General features: G+C 53.0%; 2 protein-coding genes across 5 annotated transcripts in view; one reads left to right on the top strand and one right to left on the bottom strand.

Annotated features, from left to right (window-relative positions):
• The window catches only part of ACSBG1 (acyl-CoA synthetase bubblegum family member 1), a 27,026-nt gene extending 17,528 nt beyond the window's left edge, over positions 1 to 9,498 (top strand). For all 4 annotated transcript variants that reach the window (XM_037053426.1, XM_037053429.1, XM_037053427.1 and 1 more), the window contains 9 exons: positions 804 to 884; positions 973 to 1,122; positions 1,423 to 1,587; positions 2,232 to 2,413; positions 3,237 to 3,467; positions 4,088 to 4,305; positions 5,670 to 5,809; positions 6,201 to 6,447; positions 7,924 to 9,498. In XM_037053426.1, the coding sequence (XP_036909321.1) occupies positions 804 to 884; positions 973 to 1,122; positions 1,423 to 1,587; positions 2,232 to 2,413; positions 3,237 to 3,467; positions 4,088 to 4,305; positions 5,670 to 5,809; positions 6,201 to 6,447; positions 7,924 to 8,009 (1,500 nt within the window). In that variant the 3' untranslated portion in view covers positions 8,010 to 9,498. The remainder of the gene's footprint in view (positions 1 to 803; positions 885 to 972; positions 1,123 to 1,422; positions 1,588 to 2,231; positions 2,414 to 3,236; positions 3,468 to 4,087; positions 4,306 to 5,669; positions 5,810 to 6,200; positions 6,448 to 7,923) is intronic.
• IDH3A (isocitrate dehydrogenase (NAD(+)) 3 catalytic subunit alpha) lies at positions 8,743 to 21,175 on the bottom strand. Its single transcript, XM_037053431.1, has 11 exons — positions 21,070 to 21,175; positions 19,129 to 19,191; positions 17,019 to 17,102; positions 15,401 to 15,515; positions 14,385 to 14,572; positions 13,764 to 13,897; positions 12,991 to 13,093; positions 12,825 to 12,889; positions 11,946 to 12,030; positions 11,373 to 11,525; positions 8,743 to 10,097 (listed from the first exon to the last, which is right to left on the bottom strand). The coding sequence occupies exons 1-11, from the start codon at positions 21,094 to 21,096 to the stop codon at positions 10,014 to 10,016; spliced, it is 1,101 nt and encodes a 366-aa protein (XP_036909326.1). The 5' UTR covers positions 21,097 to 21,175; the 3' UTR covers positions 8,743 to 10,013.

Raw genomic sequence — 21,175 nt, 5'->3', positions numbered from 1 at the left:
CATCCAGATTTAACCATCGTCAGAGATGTTTCACCCCTCATTTCACTGACTGATTTGCCTTTTGTGCTGAAATATTTGGAGACAAATCTCACATTGTCATTTCCATCCCTGAAAATTTCAACATGCATCTAAGAAACAGACAAAAAAATAATCACAGTAACTTTGTCACATTTAACACGAGTCAGACAGGCCCTTCACATCCAGTCCCCACACTGTGTCTTCACGCCCGGGTCAGTCCCACTGAGCCAGGATCCAGGCCGTGCGTGTGGTGGTCTCAGTTCAGATCAGAGCCACGGGCCCCTGTGGTCCTGACCAGGGAGGCCCCACCTGGAAGAGACCCACTGCCTCAGAGCTTGGTGTGCGCCCCCAGTGCTGCCATCAGCACTCGTTGGGGAGCTGACACTGCTCCCGTGAGAGAGCCGCCAGAGTCTGGGTCAGCCGTGCTGGACAGACAGACGGCCTCTCACAGCTGCCTGCTGTCTTGTGCCTCCGGCCTTGGACTTCAGGCATTGCAGAGCCAACGTTGTGGGGCAAGCACACCCTGTAGGGGGCGCTGCTGACTTCATTTTGCACCACCTCACCAGGCTGTCAGGTGGGGGCCACCTGTAGAGGTGCTGTAAGTGGCCACAAGCTCATCCACTGTGATGCTCCCATCGGCCTTTCTCCGTTCGTTGTCTTTACCTGGGGGAGGCCAACAACCTTTCCCACAGTGTCTGCCAGGCAGACTGACACCCAGAGATGGGGCTCTTCTCCAGAGGTGACTATTGTTAATGAAACTCCATGTATTTTTCCTGCCGACACAGATCTGGAGAAGCCTGCCCCACCTGAAGGCAGTAGTGACCTACCGAGAACCCCCTGCGGAGAAGATGGCCAGCGTGTACACGGTACGGGCAGAAGGCCTGGGCGCCCGGCGGGGCCCATCTGGGCCTGCACCGCTGACCCGGAGGGCCTGCTCTCACCCTCCGGCCGTAGATGGAGGAGTTCATGGAGCTGGGGGAGCAGGTGCCTGAGGAGGACCTGGACGCCGTCATCAATGCCCAGCAGCCCAACCAGTGCTGCGTGCTCGTCTACACGTCCGGCACCACGGGCACACCCAAGGGCGTGATGCTGAGTCAGGACAACGTAGGGCCAGCACCCCGTCCTGGGTGGGCTGGGCTGCCCTGGATCCGGGTAGTGGCCCCCAGCAGCCCCCGGGGAGGTTCCCCTGGCCCGCAGCTCGGGGAGCAGGGGTGCCTCTGTGATCCAGATGGAACCCAGCGAAGGGAGGGAATCTGTCCCTGGAGGTTTGTCCCAGAGACGCCCAGGAGGACAAACACCCCAGGGTGCCCCAGAGAAATAGCCCAAGCCCCCGGGTACCTGCACTTGTGAGCACGTCCAGGTCTGGCAGGTGGACACTGCCAGGCCCGCCCATGCCTCCTCCAGATCACGTGGACGGGCCGGCACGGCAGCCAGGCCGGCAGCATCCAGCCGTTGGAGGTGGTGGTCAGCTACCTGCCCCTCAGCCACATTGCCGCCCAGATCTATGACCTGTGGACGGGCCCCCAGTGGGGGGCCCAGGTCTGCTTTGCCGAGCCCGACGCCCTACAGGTCAGCCTGCCCCGTGCCCCCGTGGGTGCCGAGCATGTGTGCCAGGGCCCTGGGCGTGCACCTGCCAGTCGGGATTCTTCTGGGTGCAGCAGCACAGCCTTCAGTGGCCCCACAGGAAGGGAAACGGATGGCACTGCCTGAAGGAAAGTCGGGCGGGAGTGGCTCCGGGGGGCCCAGTGCCATTGGGACAGCCGTCCTCGGAAGGTCACGATGGTCGCAGATGGCCACTGCCTGCCCTGCATCTGCCTGAGCAGCTGCACCTGTTCTTTGGATCCTTGTTTAACCATAAGGACTTTCCCAGAAGTGCCCTCCACCCACCTGCAGTGGACTTGTCCCCACCTGGCATCTCACTGGCCCAAATGGGGTCACATGTCCACTCCTGAACCAGTCACTGCCTAGTGGGGTGGGAAGTCAGGCCCACCCGACTTTGGGTTAGCCAGGGAGGAGTTACCACGCGGGACTTAGGAAGTATCAGGGCTACACCAGGGTTCTGTTGGCAGAGAAAGCAGCAAACCCATGGCTGTTGAGTTGCAGCTGGCAGCACACCTGTGCGCACACCTGTGTGTGGGGTGACCCTGGTGACAGGGCCTCCTTGCCCTGCTGGCCCTGAACCAGGAGGCCTCTCTCCCTCTGGCGGTGAGCAGGGGAGCCTGGTGGACACGCTGCGGGAGGTGGAGCCTACGTCCCACATGGGGGTGCCTCGCGTGTGGGAGAAGACCATGGAGCGCATCCAGGAGGCCGTGGCTCAGTCTGGCTTCATCCGGCGCAAGATGCTACTGTGGGCAATGTCGGTGATGTTGGAGCAGAACCTCACCTGCCCGGGCAGGTACGGAGGGCTGGGTCACACCCCGGTGTGCAACCAAGGATCTGCTAGGGCAGGCCTCTCTGGCCCGGAGCCTGAGCAGAGGCCCCGGCTGTGGCTGGGCTGAAGCCCCTTCCTCTCCCCAGGCCCCACAGGACTCTCTGGGTTCTGGGAGGACTGACTTGTTGCCCCAGGTGCGTTCACCTCCCGGGGAGCAGCTCCTGACCTCAGCAGGTGGCCAGAGCAGGGGCCACAGTGATGGGCTTTTCCAGCCTTCAAGTGACCGCTCAGATCTCTCCTGCTGTCTCTCAGTCACCCCTTAAACTGTCCCCAGTGCTGTGGGAGGGGCAGGGGCGCAGACCTGGCCTCTTCTGGTTTAGGCACCTTTTCCAGATGTTTCCTCAGGCAGCCTGTGAAAGTGCATCGTGTCTCATGAGACTGGTGTCCATGTGTCTGCGCCTCCATGTCATGTCACATGCACATGGCGTGAATGTGCATGACACCCCTGTCATGGGTTTCAGATGGGCTCACACATGCCTGTGCAGGTGTGTCCATGCCTGTGTGCTTCCAGTCTTGGCACATGTGTTCTGTGTGCATGTGTGCCCGTGCACAGCTGACTCTGCCTGAATTCTGGGCTGAAGACTTATTTGCACACACAAGCACAAGCACACACATCTGTGTGGGCATGTGTGTCGTAGGCAGGGCCAGTGTTTAAAACATGTAGTGAGGGGTTCGGTGTTGGCACCAACCAACAGAACAGAGAATGGCCAGGCCAGTGTGCACCACTGAATGGCCCACCCTGTTCACATGTGGGTTTCTCTGTGTCCCGTCTTCCTTCCTCCACCAGCGACCTGAAGCCCTTCACAGCCAGACTGGCAGATTACCTGGTGCTGGCCAAGGTCCGCCAGGCGCTGGGCTTCTCCCGGTGTCAGAAGTGCTTCTACGGAGCCGCCCCAATGACTGTGGAGACACAGCACTTCTTCCTGGGCCTCAACATCCGCCTGTACTCGGGCTATGGCCTCAGCGAGACCTCGGGCCCTCACTTTATGTCCAGCCCCTGCAACTACCGGCCGTGCAGGTGCGCCTGGGCCAGTGCCCGAGCGCACACTCCCTTGTCACGCCCCTCGGTGCCACCTGCTGACTAGCCCCAGGGCCTGGGCCCCTGGCCAGGCCTCAGTCTCGTGGCAGGGGTCTCTGCCGGTGTCCCGCAGTCTGTGGTGGGAAGCCGACTAACGGGCCCTGGATCCAGGAGCAGGGCTCTGACGGAGGAATTCCCCTTCATACCCACTCCTGTGGGGAGGGTGTGACAAGTGTCCCAGCATCACTGATAGCCGAGGCCCCACTTGGGGTCAGAGGGCAGGGACAGGCCAGCCTCCCCGAGGGGCAAAGAGGACAGTTGGGTCTGGGGGTGAAGCGAAGGACCACCTGTTGGGCTTAAATACTCCCTTCCCTGCTTGCCTGTCACGGAGCCTCAAGTTGTCCCATGAGGGACACCCGTTCATTCATTCGTTCCTCTGAAAACTCTCAAATGGCCACATTCCTCAGTTCTGGGTCCCCTGTTAAAACAGAAAGGCCTAGGAGGCACCGTGTGGGCATCAGTGGAAACAGAGAAGTTGGGGATCCCAGGCTCTCAGGGGGCTGACCCCGGGCTGGAGGAACCGGCCCCCTCTGACCAGGCCTCCGGGCCCATACCCTCAGCTCTGGCAAGGTGTTGCCTGGCTGCCGGGTGAAGCTAGTGAACCAGGACTTGGAGGGCACCGGTGAGATTTGCGTGTGGGGCCGCACCGTCTTTATGGGCTACTTGAACATGGAGGACAAGACACGTGAGGCCATTGACGCTGACGGCTGGCTGCACACCGGCGACCTCGGCCGCCTGGATGACGACGGCTTCCTCTACATCACAGGACGACTGAAAGGTGGGGGAGGGCTCCCCGGCCACCAGCACCTGGACAAGCAGGGAGTCCTTGGGCGCCGCCATCTGGATGGCTGCCACGTTCCTCGCCCTTGGCTTCTATGGGGCAGACGTGATTATTAGCCCAGGTCACCAAAGAGGGTGCCCAGGTGTCCGAGGGCACCCAGCTGGTAGACGGTGCTGCTGGGATTCAGACTCCCAGACAAGCAAGGCCAGCCTTCCCAGGAAACGTAAAGGCATAAATACGTGTTTTCACATGAAACATGGATGTGATGTAGAGTAGAACACAACTTGAACATGAAATTTTAGAGCATGAAACCTCCAGGAAATTCCTCACGGAGAGAAGTTGGCTTTCCCAGGGAGGAAGCTGGGACTCCTCTGTGGAAGGGGTTTGCTGACTTCACTCCAGTGATCTAATAATATCCACCTGGCCAGGTGTCTTGCTCCATTCTGTGCCCGAGGCCAACACAGGACCTGTGCACAGAATGGGGCCAGCTCATCTTTCTTGAATTAGACAGACGTGGGGGCAGGAGCACAGCGCAGCTGCATCAGTCAGGCTGTGTTTATGAAATGCCCTGGCGTCACAGCCTGGACGTAAGCCGTCACTCTGCAAACAGACCACTGTGCTGAGAGCCCGGCTCCCGGCCCTGCACACGGCACCCACTATGCATGTGGATGAAACAGTGGGCCGTGGACGGGCGGGTGCGGGAGAGCTTGGAGAAAGAGTTAGTGAGGATGGGAGGGTCGCACAGGCTTCGAGAAGGAGGTGGCCGAGCTGGCCTTGCAGAGGAGACAGCCTGCTGGGAGGGAAGGACAAGGTGTCCCGAGGGCAGGTGTCCGCAAGGGGAGAGGTCGCAGGGTGGGGCACCACACTGCCCTTGCACCAGCTCTGCTGTGTGACCGTGTGACCGTGGACAAGTTCTCCGTGCCCCTGACCCCTGTCAGAAACGGGAAGAGTCCCTGCTTCTGTGTAGGCAGCGAGGGTTCGGTGAGCTGTTACACGTGGCTCTCCGCACAGAGTCTGCCCATGGTGAGTGCTGTACGAGGGGCGGGGCATGGTCACTCAGCAGAGGTGGGTGAGGTAGGAGGGTCAGCGAGGACCTGGGTCCGGTAGGTGTTGGAGCAGGCAGAGAGCCTCAGCCGGTGCGCACAGGAGAGTGAGCCCCGGGTGAGCGTTTGTCTTCGGGCACCGCCCCCGTGCCGTCCCCAGCAGGTGCGAGGGGCTTTCTGGGGGTGCTGCTGCTCCCCACACAGAGGGGCACCTCTGGCCTCCCCGAATGGCTAACGGAGCTGCCCACGGCTCTAGCCTGTGGGCTGTGGCCGGGGCTTGTGTCCAGATTCACCCGGGGCCTGGCCTTGCCTCCCCAGAACTAATCATCACGGCCGGTGGGGAGAACGTGCCGCCGGTGCCCATCGAGGAGGCCGTGAAGACGGAGCTGCCCATCATCAGCAGCGCCATGCTGATCGGGGACCAGAGGAAGTTCCTGTCCATGCTGCTCACCTTGAAGGTGTGTCTGCGGGTCTGTCCCAAGTGAAGCCACGTTCAGACAGAACCTCGTTCTGGGGCAGGCAGTGCTGCGGCACCGAGGGGCAGCTGCCCGTGGGGACATGCCTGCTGCCCCCACAGGCGCAGTCAGCAGCCCGCTGCCACAGCTGTCTTTGTGTTCCCAACACAGTCTGCTCAGCAGGAGCGTGGCCTGCGGGGCAGTGTTTGGGGTGTCGTCACCCGGGGCCTGAGTCTCAGGCCTCCATTCTTTTCACCACAGTCAGGGTGGTAGTCGCACCCCAGAACTGCAGCTTACATGATCCACCTGCTGGACAGCTGCAGGCTCGCTCCTCCGAGCCCAGGCCGCATCCTGAGCGGTGGGGCGTGGAGCTGACCCCGTCTCTGGTTCGCAGTGCACTCTGGACCCAGACACCTCTGAGCCCACCGATCAGCTGACCAAGCAAGCCGTGGAGTTCTGCCAGCGCGTGGGCAGCAACGCCACCACGGTGTCCGAGATCGTGGGGAGCAAGGACGAGGCCGTGTACCAGGCCATCGAAGAGGGCATCCAGAGGGTGAACAGTCAGGCTGCCGCCCGACCCTACCACATCCGCAAGTGGGCCATTCTCGAGAGGGACTTCTCCATCTCAGGTGGAGAGCTGGGTAGGTTTGCTCTGGCTTCCTTTCCCAGGGCCCAGGTGCTATGTGGGAAGACAGGGCCGGGCCGGGCCGGGCCTGGGAGCTGCCTGTCAAGCAGCAGCCGTGGTGAGCAGAGGTCCCTGACGGCCCTTCACGAGGGAGGGCACTGCCCAGGGCATGGACTGTGCTGCAATGTGTCATTTTGAACATGTGACATGTGACTTTGCTTTGACTCCGGGGCCACTGTCCCCTGAGGTAACTACGGGGCCACCTGGCAGACATAGAGGCCCTGCTGGTGGTTGGGGTGGAGCCCCCTGTCTCTAGGGGGTAAGGCCACCATGACCTCCTGTGATGCCACCTCATCTGGCAGGGACGGTGGTGAAGCCCTTCTGGACCGTGGCGCACAGAACCAGAGGGACTCCGGTGCAGCCTCAGCTGGGGGCGTGGAGTGTCTTGTGGCAACTTGGGGTGTTCTCACGGCCCAGGGGGAGGGGCGGGGCTCCCTTGGACCGCTTGAGGCTGACCCCAGACACAGTGACACTGAGCTGCCGTCAGGTCTGGAACATCAGCCAGACGCAAGTCCTCTCTCCACAGTGCTGAGAGAAGGGACTCTGACTCTGAGCGCTCCAGTTCAGAGTGAGTTAGCACAAAGTGGACTTCTTGCTGCCCAGTACCTCGGGTCTGAGCCATCTTCACCCTCGCTCCTGAGGGAGAGCTGAGGCCTCTGGGCCAGGCGCCCCCGCCCCATCCCAGGCAGTCGGAGAGCACAGCGTCCAGCAGCACACGCACTTCCCCTGAGTGCAGGTGTGACTTGCACGTTAGTTACTGTTGTGTAACAGAGTACCCCCAAGTTTAGCAGTTTAAAATAGCACCGCTCCTAATTCCTGTGGGTCAGAAATCCAGGCAGCTAGACTGGGTGGTTCCAGCTCAGGGTGTCTCAGGTTACAGCAAGTGTTGGCTGGGCAGCAGCCCCCTGGAGCTCGAAGGGCTCCATGTCCGTGGCTGTTGGCCAGACCTCAGGCCTCGAGACAGCTGCATGCATGCTCACAGCATAGCAGCCGCAGGGCCCCGGAGCAGCAGTCCTCAGCGCCCGGAGCAGAGCCTAGATAATCTTGCAGTTTGGGTTGTTTGAGTCATTTCTTCATTCAAAGGACAGCACAGAAAATGCATCGAGATCGGAAATAGGTGCAGGTCGAGGGTAAGGTGGAGGTGGCTCACATCACATCCGGGAGAGAAGCTGGTCTGTTGTAACCATTCTGTGAAGTGCCGGTGGAGGGGTCATGGAGGGCCAACTCAGAGGCTGGCTGCCCGTGCGTCCAGCTTAATCCTTGCAACTTGCTGAGGGAAAGCCAAGGCGTCTCGGCCAGGCGCCCCCACCCCCTCCCAGGCAGTCAGAGAGTTAAGGTCAGCAAGTTACAAGGCTCAGCAAGTCTGGCTCTTGACCACGTGCCTCAGATTTCTCAGAGGCCTCTTGCACTCATGCTTTCCCATCTGCTTTAGGTCCCACGATGAAGCTGAGGCGATTCACAGTTCTGGAGAAGTATAAAGACGTCATCGATTCCTTCTACCCAGAGCAGAATAAGTAATGGGAAGGCCTCCTCCTTCCTGAAGCCGGTGGGCCTCCCTGAGGGACCTGATCCACCCCCTCTTCGGTCTGGGCACAGGGCTTCCGGCAGGTCTGTTAGGTCTCAGGTCAGGTATGGCACCAGCACCTACACTTCCCAGGTCTCGTGCCAACAATGGCCAGCAATTCCAAGCAGCTTCTCGTGCACGTAGTTTTAAGTGCCACTTTGTTCGGGTGATGGGAGACCAGTTCTCCTTCCAGAACTGAAGGCCTGGTACTTTATGGCTTTAGTTCCAGGTAGAATTTATGAGCCAGTAGCTCACTGAGCAGCCTGCCAGCAGGAGGCTGTGTGTGGGGGTGGGGGTGGGGGGAGTCAGCTCATGTTACTGCAGGTGCCACCAGGACAGTGGCTGTAACTCGCTCACCCTGGAACGTGCTGGACCGGCCACCGGCCACTCCACACCTAGGCCGTCCCCAACACGCGCCTACTGACATGCTGCTTCGTAGGACTGCTGCTGCCAGTTTGTATTTAATGTGCAATTCGGATATTAAACTTTTAACAACCGTCAACAAGTACGTGGCTTTTCTGGTTGGTTGAGCAGGTGGGACCAGCGCAGACGGTGGCGGGTGTTCACCTACAAGGCTGTGCACCGAGGGCGTGGGAGGGCCGCCCCCGCCTCAGAGCCCTACTGCGGAACAGCCACTCCTAGCCTGGGGCTGAGCCCTGGACCTTGAGACAGCACACATCTCAGTCAGTTCTGGAATTCTTTATTAGTGTGAACACAAGACTAATTCACAGATTTCAACAAAACAGAGGAAGCAACATCTGAAACAGGAAAATAAGTGTGAGATTGCAAGTCTAGTTACAAGCCTTAAAAAGCGCCCAGGCAGCGATACCTGTCGTTAAGACAGCCCGTGACCTGGGCCCATTATGCAAAGCCTCAGGTTTGTGTCATTACACGAGGAACAAGGGACATGAGTTGCCTTTGGCTTGGGGCCAAAGAGTGCCTATGAGAACAGGGACTCAGCACCTGAGGCTGAAGAAAAACCATGCTGCCAGGGAGTGGTGCCTGAGGGCAGGGGCTGTGACCCGGCTGAGGCCACATCTGCGGTCTGCAGCCTGGCCTCTTCCCGGGGGGGGCTTGGGGGGAGTGTGGTCCTGGTCCTTTCGGCAGGACCAGCTGGAGGGGACACACGTGCTGCACAAGTGTGACCACACACGGGTCAGCCACCATGCCCGACTGTCAGTTGCCCCCCCCCCCCCCCCCCCCCCCCCCCCCCCCNACCCAGGGTGCTTAGTGCGTGTCGAGTGAAAAGGAAGTTCGGCCCCTCCCTTCATGAAAGGTTCAAGGTAACAAAATAGTTGAACAGCGTAGCTGTGTCTTTGTAGCCAATGTCTTACCATCCCTTATTAAAAAAGTTATCTCTCTCGTATTTCTTGGATCTGAAGTCTTTATTCAGTCAGTAATTCATATAAAGGACAAATCTGTCTTAATTTTCCACATCATAAAGAAATACACCATAGTCAGTTTGTGAGGTGAACTTTCCTAGGAAGTCTCTCTGGTGCCCATTCATTTAAGAATGTCATCTCGTGCCATTATGTCAATATTCTGTTTTATTTCTATTAAATTTTTCATAAACTAATGACAATTTTTCTTTAGAAAGTTAGATGTTTTCTCTTATTAATTCTGTACCATATTTACAGAATATGGTAACTGTTTTGAGGAAAATGGTTTTAACTGAAGTGTAAAATGGTTAACAATGGCAAATGATACAGTCCACTTAAGAGTTTACAAAAAATGTATACCAAATAGACATTAATAAATAAAACAAGCACTTGGAAAAGTCCTTTGAAAGCACACCTAGGGACATCACCTGCGTCCTCTGCAGACTTTGTTGAAAGGCCAGACCGACAGGTGCACCGGCAGAAGCTAGGAGACCCAGTGCCCTCGGAATGGAACGTGTTCTCACGCAGCTTCACGTGGCTTCGGTAGCGGGGACTGATGCAGATGCCGTCTGTAAAGCCTTAATCTAAGTCTTTCACTCGGTGACAGATTTCCTGTGTGAAGTCTGAGCATTTTGCATTGCCTCCCAAATCTTTTGTTAAGCTCTGAGAAAAGGAAAAAGCAAAAGGAAAAATGTATCTCATAGTAAACCAAAGCAAGGATATTTTTGTTTAAAGCGTGGTAAGACACCAGCTGAGCAGGCTGCCCAGCCGCTGTTAGTTCATTCCAAAGCCAGCCCCCTCACCACATCTGCCTACCCCAGGAGGATGGCAGAGTCCCAGGAAAACGTCTGACGATGGACATTTAATATCTAAGCGAGGGAACCATAAATCCCATGGGGAATTTCTGAAGTTGAAAAAGCTTAAGACATATTTTGATCTGTTTTTAGAGGCCGGGAAACAAACACTAAGGTAATTTAAATCACTAACTACTAAACTTCCCTCTATAGGCAGGAAATTCTGCCATGCATCCACTCTGCTCTCTTCCAGCTTCTCTTCTTTGCACCCCCAAACTGACCTCCAGACACTGACCTTGCATCACCGTGTCCTGCTCAATTAGAAGGGCCTGCTGGGTAATTGCCACCCCTCTGCTCGGCTATTTGTGAATAGGTTAAATTCACAAATACAGCCAGAAAAAACAAGTGAAATCATACGCCCTTCAATAGGACCACTGGGCTGTTAAAAACAGGCTGGGATTTCCTGTAAGAAGTCAGCAGCACCCCTCCTTCATGCTCCCTTGGTCAGAGTAACCCACCGCAACCCTTCCAGGGCCACAGGTGCTTGTGGAAACAGGGAAGCTTGGTGGGCACCCAGGTTCTCACCCGGACTGGGTGGGAACCCCAGCTCTACCATACGAAGCTGTGAGACCTTTGACAAATTCACTGATCTCTCTGTGCCTCAGTTTCCTCATCTGTAAAACGGAATTCACTGTAGGACCTACCTCACAGAGTAATAAAGATTTGCTGAGACGACATATACAAAGACCAGCATGTAAGGACTGGGTTAAATCAGCCATTGCTAACACTTTCTAGTTCAGACGCACCTGGTACAAGTGACACCACGGTGTCTCAGACACAGCTGCGCCTGTGTCTGCTGCTGGCTCCCAGCTCCTGGAGGCCAGGACCTCATCCTATTCCTCAGTTTCTTTATGCTTCACATCTTAAAAGGTACACCACAGACTTTTGTTGGGGGGAGAAAAAAGCCGCGTGGACAAAGGTGAGGGCCTTGGCCGCGATCACACTGCCAGCCACGCGACACCTGGGCCCGGACCAGCTCTGACTGGGGACCCTCCGCTCTCCCCACGGCTCACTCCCCGCCTCTCAGCCCTTTCCGGTGAAACCGTGGGAGACACGCAGGAGGCCAGCCCCACCACGACGGTACCTTCCCATCCTTAATGGTGGCGAAGCAGGCCGCCTCGATCCGCGCGGCGTGCTCAAACAGCCCCATGTGGCGCAGCATCATCACCGCGCTGAGCAGCAGGGCCGTAGGGTTGGCCATGTCCTTGCCGGCGATGTCCGGGGCCGTCCCGTGAACCTGCCTCGGGGAAAGGCGGCGCAGTCAGGGCCGTGGGGCTCTCGGTCCTCTCTCTGGACCAGCGGGCGCAGTCGCTTAACGCAGCTGCGCCCAGCTCATCAGGCACAGGTCTGGCAACAGAGCCGCAGAAAAATGAAGGGCGAAAGTAACTGTTTCCAGAAACTTCAAAACTACGGACTACCTTTCTCTGCCAGCTTTCAGTGAAATATTTCAACTGAGGAAGTTTAAATATGAAGGATACCATACAAACAGGGGAATGAATGAACCATGCTTATGTTAAAAAAAACTGTATTAAAAAAACTATTTTCTTCTAACAGCTGGAAAAACTCAAAAGTTCTAACACATTTGAGCAGATCACCCCTCCTGCATTCTCGTGCCATTCTGGCCGATTTCTGCTTTGCATGTCAGCAGGGTCCTTACCGACTCAAAGATCGCGACCCCGTTGGCGCCAATGTTGCCACTTGGTGTCACACCGAGACCTCCAATCAGTCCCGCACACAGGTCACTGGGGGCAAAGAACATCAGGAGTGTGGGTTTGAAAACTAAAACGTCTCACCCAGCACCCAGACTTCCACTTTCAAATATCACCCTCCACTGAAAGGAACCGGACCCCTTGGAGAAGTGGCCGATCCCAGGACTAGGTTAGGGACATCGGGATGATCCTGGAGCGTGTGACCGTGCCAGGCGCTAAGCAACAGCTCAGAGGGATGCCCTTGGCCAGGTCCAGACAACCCCAGTCTCCACATGAATGATGGTGGCGTGTGCAGTGCTGGACAAAAGACACGAGTCCCCACTGACCGACACAGACACACACGAGACGGGGGAAAGCTTGTCCCGGGGCAGAGCACCAAGTAAGGAATGTAAGGACTGATGGACTCAGAAAATCACCATTTGGCCAACAGTATGAGTGTGAGTGTGTAAAGAGAGGGACAAATGCAGTAAAAGTGGTAAAATGCTGACATCTGGGGAATGGAGGTGCTGAGTACACAGGAATTCTGTGTACCATTCTTGCTACTTTTCTGTAAGTCTGAAATTACATCAAAAGTTACAAAAATGACCACCCACCTACCTAGTGATATAGAAAACATCGAGGTCAACCAATAAAACACAGGAAGACTGCACAGAACTAGCGATGAGGGAGCGGAGACGGCCCAGAAATGGGGAATAGCCCACCCACGTGTAATCATGAGACCACTCCCTAAACTGTTACAGCTCAGCTCACGTCCCAGAGCAAACAACGATTCATTTTCGGACCTTTATAAAAAATACTACAGACTACAAGGGGGCAACCAGACTTACCTCAGGATGTCTCCGTACAAATTTGGCATAACAAGAACATCAAACTGGGACGGATCTTGGACCATCTACAAGAAACGCACGTGTGCATTCAGCTATCAAACCTGCACAGCAGACAGACACACCGCGCGCCACGGAAAGGAGCAGGCCAGCAGGAACGCACACTTACGTTCAGACACACTGTGTCGAGGTACATCTCGTTAAATTTAATGTCTTTACAGTTTTCTGCAACTTCCCTGCATTTTTGCAGAAAAAGCCCATCTGACATTCGCCTGTATTTAATCAAATAAAAATTGTTGAAAGCAAAAACTTGCAGAAAGAAAAGCATCAAATCAGAGAAGTAAAGTAAGTTTCGAAAGCCAAGATGTGTGATTTCAATTACAGTAAAATTACTTCTTAGGTAGTGGTGTTACCCAGGACAAATGAAGAAATACGTATTTATAAGAAAATGCTAAAATCGCTTTAAAAGGTTGACTGAATTATTGGAATGGTTTGACTCTTTTTACATGCTCAACACGTTCTTAGGTCAGGAAACCTGTTTCTTCCCACATTCACGATGGCCTTTAACCGCGGGGGCTGAGGAGAACTTCACGGGCTAGAATCGTGCACCCGCGAGGGCGACCACTGTGAGCGCTGATTACTGCCGTGCCCCTGAGCACGTGACCGTCCCACAAACACTCCTGCGGGGGTTCCAGACCCTGCAGCTTCCTTCTCTTGGACCTGCATTCCCAACCAGCCCCCACCCCAAACCTGTTCCACTCACTCACCCATGGAGGCATATAAAAGTAGGAGGCTGTGACAAGAGAAGTGCCTGACCCTCTCACCGTCACACGGGGTGTTTTTTGGAGACACCAGGAATCAGTGCACAAGCCGGACAGAAGAAAGTAAACCCCACTGCTCCCCCACAAAGCATGACGGGGTGCTGGGCCCACAGGCACTCACATGATGTTGGCTTTGTGCACGGCGGTGACGTTGCTCCGGTGGTTGTTCCGGGCATACTCAAAGGCGAACTCTGCGATGCGCCTGCTCGCCTCCTCGGTGATGAGCTTGATACTCTGCACAACGCCGTCCACGATCTGAAAGAAGGAAGTCCAGACAGGAAGTCCTGCCTTGCTGGGAAGGGGGTGGCAACATCCTGGCACTGGATGGCTGTATGAACTGTATCGTCAGGGGCATGCTCACAGAGCACCAGCAACCGTGGCTAGCATCACGCATACGGTGTGCCAGTGGGGTGAATGTTGATCCAGCCCTATGAGGTAGGTCGGCACCGGAAGCCTCATTGCACAGATGAGGAAAACTGAGGTTCAGAGATGATCACTGCCCAAGAGGACCCCTGTGAAGCCAGGATTCAAAGTTCACACAGAGGGTGTGTCCCCAGCCCCGTGCCGTTTTCCGAGCACCCATGGGAGCACATGGCCCAGAGACCCAGGGCCAAGACAAGCGCCCACACCTCAGGCCGCAGCGGACTGCCTCCGGAGTTCTTTTCACTGGGAATGTAAACAACTGCCCGAGTGCATGGGAAGCAACCCAACTGAGCATAACAAGTATCGGAAATGAACTTACCACATGCTCGATTCCACTGTACTCTCCTTCCGTGTTCTCTCGAATGGTGACGATATTTACGTCAGTGTAAGGGGTTTTATAGCCTTCGATGGAGACACACGGTCGGACATTTGCATAGAGGTCAAAGGTTTTACGCAGCAATAAGTTCATGGAGGGGTGACCAGCAGCTATTGGGGTCTTCAAAGGGCCTGTGAGAAAGAACACCCAGATGACAATAGGGTCTTCTCTTCTTTATAAACACAAGTACACAAGGTTTGTTTAAAATTGCAATTTTTTGGTTTTAATTTTCCATCAGAATTGTATTTAGGACCCCTCCTTTAACATACCTGCTTCATGAACTAAGAGACACTTTCACAAAAGAGCAAGTCGCTTGAAAGGGCAGATAGCTGCTCTGTTTGTGAGCTGAATGTTCTCTTCGCCGTGGGCGAGTCCGTCCTGGCTGGTCACCCTCGGTAGCCCTTCAGTGCCCACTGACCCTGCCCCCAGGCTTCCTTGTACACGTGTTCTGCCTCAGACTGTAGCCGTCCCTCAGATCCAACTGACAAAAGGATCTCCTCAAGGGAGCTTTCTGGAACGTTCCCTGAGCACCTCATGGCTGAGGACCAAGCGTGACATGATCTAATCCTCACCATCATCCCATGAAGTATCAACTCTGTCACTGTCACTTGAGAGGAACAAACAAAATTCTTTTTCAAAACCAGGAGTAAGAAATTCGTGCAGGCCTCCCAGGAAATATGTGGCAGAAATGAAATTCAAATGTGATCTGTCTGGACTTAAAGCCTCCCATGTGCTAGGACTTTGAATCATGACCTTAAGTATGTATTGACTAAAGTACATTTGACATTAGCCAGGAATACTCTATTTTCACTGCGGAACATATGTCCCAAAATGAAAACACAGCATCTTACTATGACTGCGTGGCTTCACCGGAGGCTAGCTGTATTTAGCTTAAATGCATAATCATTCAAAAACACTAGGCCGAGAGCAGAAATCAGCACCGTGCCCCCTTCAGTTACCTTTCAGGCCCATCTTGTTCTTGTCCATGGACTCCTTGGCTTCCGGAGGGATCATCCACTTTCCTCCCGGCCCTTGGATGGCAGTGACATTCCGCTCCTCCCACTGAATGGGCGCCTGGACGCCACACCGCAGAGCACAGTGTGGGGAAAGGTGACATGAGTGACAGTCCCACACCATCACCAACACACTTTCTCATCTTTGGTGTGAGTGGTGAAAACGCACTCCATGAAGGTCCAGAAAGTCCCTGGCATTCGAGGACAGATGTCGTTCTCTAGCCTGCCCTGAGGGACGGTCCACCCCGTCCAGTCAGGCCCCTAGCTGCCACCTGCCCACTCCAGTTTTCCACAGCGCTTAACGTGGCTATAATTAGAATATGATCATCAGCAGAGAAGTACAGTTTGTAGAGATGTTACACAAAACTGATACATGGATGCACCGGGAAAACACGATGCTAAGTGAAGTAAGCCAGCCATAAAAGACTGTTTATCATAAGCTTCTATTCACATGAAACAGACGGAGCAAATCTATGGAGACAAAGTAGGTTAGTGGTTGCATGGGCTGGTGATGCAGGAGTAGGGTGAGAGAGTTGGCAAACAGGGAGCGGCTGCTGTTGGATATGGGGTTTCTTTCTGGGTGATGAAAATATTCTAAAATTAGATTGTGGTGAGGGTTGCATAACTCGATGAATGTACTAAAAACCGTTAAATTGTACAGTTTAAATGGTGAACTGTCCAGTATGTGAATTATCCCTCAGTAAGCTGTGAAAAAAGAAAGCTATACTGCGTAACCTACAAAGGCAGCAGTTTGAAGGCATAAACCACAGCGTCATCCTTTCTTCCCACCCACATCCTTCAGCACGCAGGCGCACACACGTCTGGCTGCTGGCACACCGAGTGTGCTGGAGTCAGGGCAGAGCAAGACGCGTGCCTCGTGAACAGTGCAGGGAACGAGCCCGTTTCCACTGCACTGCTCCTGGACCAGCATCACTTCCTCTGCAGGAGTTCTATTTCCAAGGTCACGCAAAAAACAATGTGTATTTTAAATAAATTGCATTCCTCAACTTATACCTGTTGGTATCATTAACCACCACTAATTTACTCTTCCACATTTATCACCTGCAGCTATGAACAGCAATAATAAAGCATCATGTGAAAACTGGTTCAAGTTTCCTGATTTTCCCAAACAAAATGAAAGCTGGGCTGTTAGAAGAATACCTCACACTTGATGATAATACCACACCAGAATTTCTGCTAACCTTTCAAAATCTGCCATACAGTGTTTTGAAACAGCGATTCTGTTCTCTGGGGCAGGAAGACAGAAGGCGGTAGGCAGGCGACTTGGCCAGGCCGGAAGACCTAAAAGTCGAGGCAGGACTGAGATCCACAGAGACCTCGGTTCTGCTCCCATCACTTTGCGCAGAACTGGTGCTGATGTGGCTTAAGACACCAACACAGTGACAGTGGCAAACCCCGATGTTCCACTTAAAATCGTGAAGATGAGCAGACCATACCAGCTCCATGCAAATGCAAACGATTCGTCCTAAGAGGCCATGGACTCCCACAGGCTAAGAAACTCTTCTACAAATTGCTCTTTAAGGTATGTTTAAAGTCCACTTACTTTGGCAGCATCAAAAATCTTCATAACCGAGGCTGAAATCTCAGGGCCAATACCATCTCCTGGAATTAAAGTTACTGTCTGAACCTGAATATGAGAAATCATCGAAGACGACAGTAAGAATTGATTTTTGAAGGTTTAAAAAAGAGTATCATTGACAAAGAAACCCACTTTATATGTGTTGGGAGGGGGTGAGTTTCCAGAAAACCCAAATGCCATTAAAAAACCAGACCTCGCTCCCCCAGGCTCATCGAAAAAGGCAAGATTCAAGAGACTCCACAATTCTACTCTGTAGCTGAGCTCAGAGTTACAAAAACAACTCCAGTGACAGTCTTCAGATAAAACAAAAATAAACTACCAGACTGATATTGATATTGATATTTCTTTAAGTCTGTAAAAGCAGAGAGAGCAAAATGCTTTCAACAGTGTTCTCTCCCTAAAACGGTGGGCTTCTACGAAGACAAGTGCTTTTCCCTCCACTGGGGTCCCGGACAGCTGATTGTCTCACGCAAACCAGGTCTGTCTCATCCAACACTTTTCGACCACTTCCGAAAGCAAGTCTTGGAGAAGACGAGGCTTCACAGTAAGAGAGAGTCTCTGGTTTTCTGAGTTCCGCTATATAACTGGCTCCTTAATGGCAAATGTAATTGAAATAAACTCAGCAAAGTTGACTCGGAACCAATGAGAATAGCTCATGTAATCATACCTGCAAAGTCTGAGTTACACTCAGAGTGACAAGTGTATTTATAAAGTAACTGCAATGATTTATTTCAAAGCTCCAAAGTAAATGAAGCCAGCATTTCAAATGTAGAGATAAAAATGTTTGAAGGGAAATGATGAGAGAATTTAAATTAGTTAAGATAATATTCAGACTCTCTCCACTTAGAAACTATATGTCAGTGTTGCAGACATTCCTCCACCGGCAGGTTTGGCCCAGACAAGGTCCTTGGCCTTTTCCAGTTCCAGCTGCCTGTGCTACTTTTTAAATCACTGGTTCAAGTTTCCCTGGTCTTTTGCCTTCCAGTGATACTCCCTGAGCAGGTGGACCGAGTCAGTTTTTCTGTACGACTGAAGAAATCTTTTGGAAAATTCGTTTATCTTCATATTTCTTTCAAATGTACTCCCCTCCCCACCAGGCTAATATTTTTTTTTTTAAATGGATAGCCTGAAAACTAAGTCACAGCAGAGTGCAATGATCATTCCATCGGCTTTCCGAAACGCGTGTAAAATGCTCGCTTCACTGTCCTTCAGCTGCAAGTGCCGGCCGGCTCTGCATCTTTGCAGGAGCAGAGCCCAGAACCTCTGGCTGCTCCTTCCTGTTCTCCCAACATGTTGCAATAAATGCCATCAGGCCACCCCAAAAAACCCTACTTTATACTACAGGAGAGAAAGTAAATGAAAAAAACCATATGCTTTAGCCTTATAGATGCCACATAGAATAATACGGTATGGGAGCATAGAAATCATGAAATCCAAACCAGATTCTGCAAGAAGGCTAAAATAAAAGTATATAGGAGGAGTCACTGACCCACAGTTTTAGAATGCTCTAAAAATGTGGTATCAGCTTTTAAAGCACAGAACTCTTGAGTTCCAAAAGCAGTGGATTTCATGAGAAACAGACACGGACATGACAGCCTGTAAAGGCTGCGGAAGGAAAGCATTCAGCCTGCAGGAGTTACAGATGTTTGAGACGCTTCTATTTGGCAGCCAATCTACCGTTTTTAGGGACGCTCACAAAATAAAAATGCAAAGCAGGTTTTGAAGCTTCTCAATGATTTTTTTCTCAACGTGGAGTCGTTTTGAAGAAAAAACTGTCTTACCAAAATGAGACTGAAACAAAATAACAGGCTCAAGGGAAATTTCTATCTATTTTTAACAAGGCTCTTTCCAGATATTAATGTTACAGGCTTACACAGCCAGCTGTAATATAATTCTTTTAAATGTGACCTAATGATTTCTGCATGTTAGCCAATAATTTAAATGTACAATATAAGTATGGCCAATTTTCCCTAATTTTAAATAAATGCAGATAAAAAGGCTACATGTAACATGTTAGAGCACCTTTCTTGAGAAACTTCTAATAGGAAAAAATAAAAGATGTAATTATACTCACACCACCAGCAAAACCTCTGGTCACCTGTTTTGGGTTGTGAAATGCCCCCAGCAGCCGAGAGACCTATATTAATGTCAACAAAGAAAGGTCACGCACAAAATTAAACCACGTGCATTAAGAGGCACAGATATTCGGGAATTTTCAAGTAATACTTTCTCATGTATTAGCTCAATGTGGCACACTACCTCAGATCTGAAAATCTAAATCCAGCATTCAGATGACCTTTTGCTTTGAGAACTTAAGTACTATAAGTACTCCAAAGGCAATTTTATGAAGGTAATTGTCAAAAGACGTTGAAGGTAGAAAGAAACTATACTTTCTCAGGTCAAACAATGGATTTTCCTCCTAAGGTATCTTTGAGGCACCTCCGGCTCCAATCTCTAAAGGGAGAAAGTGGCCCCACAGAGGTCAGTGGACTGTCCAAAGTCCCCACAGGAAGTCCATGCCAGAGGAGAACCTCCCTCCTCTTCTGATTCCACGCCCCAAAGGGCTCTCACGTGATTTTTTTTCTTGTAGACAGACCGCCCTAAAGGCAAAACAAATTGACTAGTGCTTTGATTATCAACAGTTAGAAGGAAGGCTTTAGTCCCTCCTCTGAAGGCTTCACATACCTACCACAGTTGAATGAAGAGCTAAGAGTGTAAGCTCAGTGATTAAGGGAATGACTTCTGTTGAGACAGTGACACACAAGCTGCTTCCCCTTCAGGAGCAAATGTGACATCACAGTCATCATCACACACAAATCCAGATCTGAAGAGGTACCAAGCAGAACCCAGTTACGGAATAAACCCTTAGTAACTTGGTCTGCATGATGACTGCAAAATAAATCCCCTGATAATCCCTTAGGAAAGCTTCAGGCATGTGTTCCTTCTGCAGGAACCAGGTGATTTCACGTTTTTAAAATTTAAGGTCAAACAATTCTGCGAAGCAAGTATGGATATTTTACGCATGGACATATTAAGGCTCAGAGATGTTAAGTAATTTGTTCAGGGTCACACAGCCACTTAGTTGCACCGTCAGGATTTAAAACTAAGACTCCTACATCCCAGTGTAGACCTTTCTCCACCAAATAACAGAGCATGTAGACCTCACTTTAAACTCAAAACAAAGGAAAAAGAGAATTAAAATCTACAGGAAAAAGAATTAAGATCTTTATGGTAGATTTCTAGGGGGCTTTTCTTGACCAGCACCAGGAAACCTGAGCCTATTTCTATTTCTCCTCCCATGCTTATAACCTGTGGTGTGACCTTGGTCCCAGAGCAGGCAGAACGGGACTCAGAACCAGGAAAACCCAAATGCCACAGTCCTCTGGGTTCCTCTAGGTCTGACACCGACTTTCTGCGTAACCTTGAGGATGACCTCTAAGGGCGCGAGTGAGCGCCACCCAGAAACTAAGAAGCCGAAAAGACGCGGTCTGAGCCCTGCGGCGCCCTGGCATCCCAGCTGTCAGGGTCGCGGAAGCTCTTCAGATCACAGATCCTCACTAAAAAGGTGGAAGAGCTGCTGGTTTTCCTGTACAAGGGCTCAGATGGCAATTCTACGGTTGAAGGTGCCTATGTCCTTCGAAGGGGGCAGAGCCGCAGGGGCAGACGGGCGAGTGCCTGGCAGGGGCGGGGAAATCTGGCAGGAAGCAGCCTGGGGTCGCCCACGGGAGCTCGCCTGCCCCGAGTGCGAGGCCTGCGAAGTGACCCGGCCCGGCCAAAGGAACCCGAGGAGGCCCAGCAGTCAGCGCGAAGTGGGTCCGATCTCGGACAGTCCAGATCTGCGCGGGGCCTGGGCTCCGGCCTGGGGTACCGCGGGGAGCAGGGCCGCGCATCCCCTTGTCCTTGTCATCCCCCTCCAGCGCGGCCCTCCCTAGGCGGGCTGCTCACATGCCACGCGCGGGCCTCCTCCGCATCAAGCCCACCGGATCCACGCTGCCGCCGCCCTCCCGACGCTCACCTTGGACATCCACGCGGGCCCCGCCATCGCGTCTCACTCCTCACCGAGGCGACAGAGCAACTCTACTGCGCAGTCGCGAAGCCCGCTCTTCTTCACTCACGATGGA

Source organism: Sturnira hondurensis, unplaced genomic scaffold, assembly GCF_014824575.4.
Source record: "Sturnira hondurensis isolate 20B ecotype Veracruz unplaced genomic scaffold, ASM1482457v3 Scaffold0007865, whole genome shotgun sequence".
Classification (NCBI taxonomy): domain Eukaryota; kingdom Metazoa; phylum Chordata; class Mammalia; order Chiroptera; family Phyllostomidae; genus Sturnira; species Sturnira hondurensis.
This window is presented reverse-complemented; position numbering and strand designations above follow the sequence as displayed.

Excerpts from the sequence above, each read along its gene's own strand:
- IDH3A (XM_037053431.1), bottom strand. The coding sequence starts at position 21,096 with ATGGCGGGGCCCGCGTGGATGTCCAAG. Across the intron at positions 14,573-15,400 it reads GAACAAGATGGGCCTGAAAG|GCCCTTTGAAGACCCCAATA; the intron begins GTAACTGAAGGG and ends TCTTTCTCACAG. Across the intron at positions 13,094-13,763 it reads GTGCACAAAGCCAACATCAT|GCGAATGTCAGATGGGCTTT; the intron begins GTGAGTGCCTGT and ends GATTAAATACAG.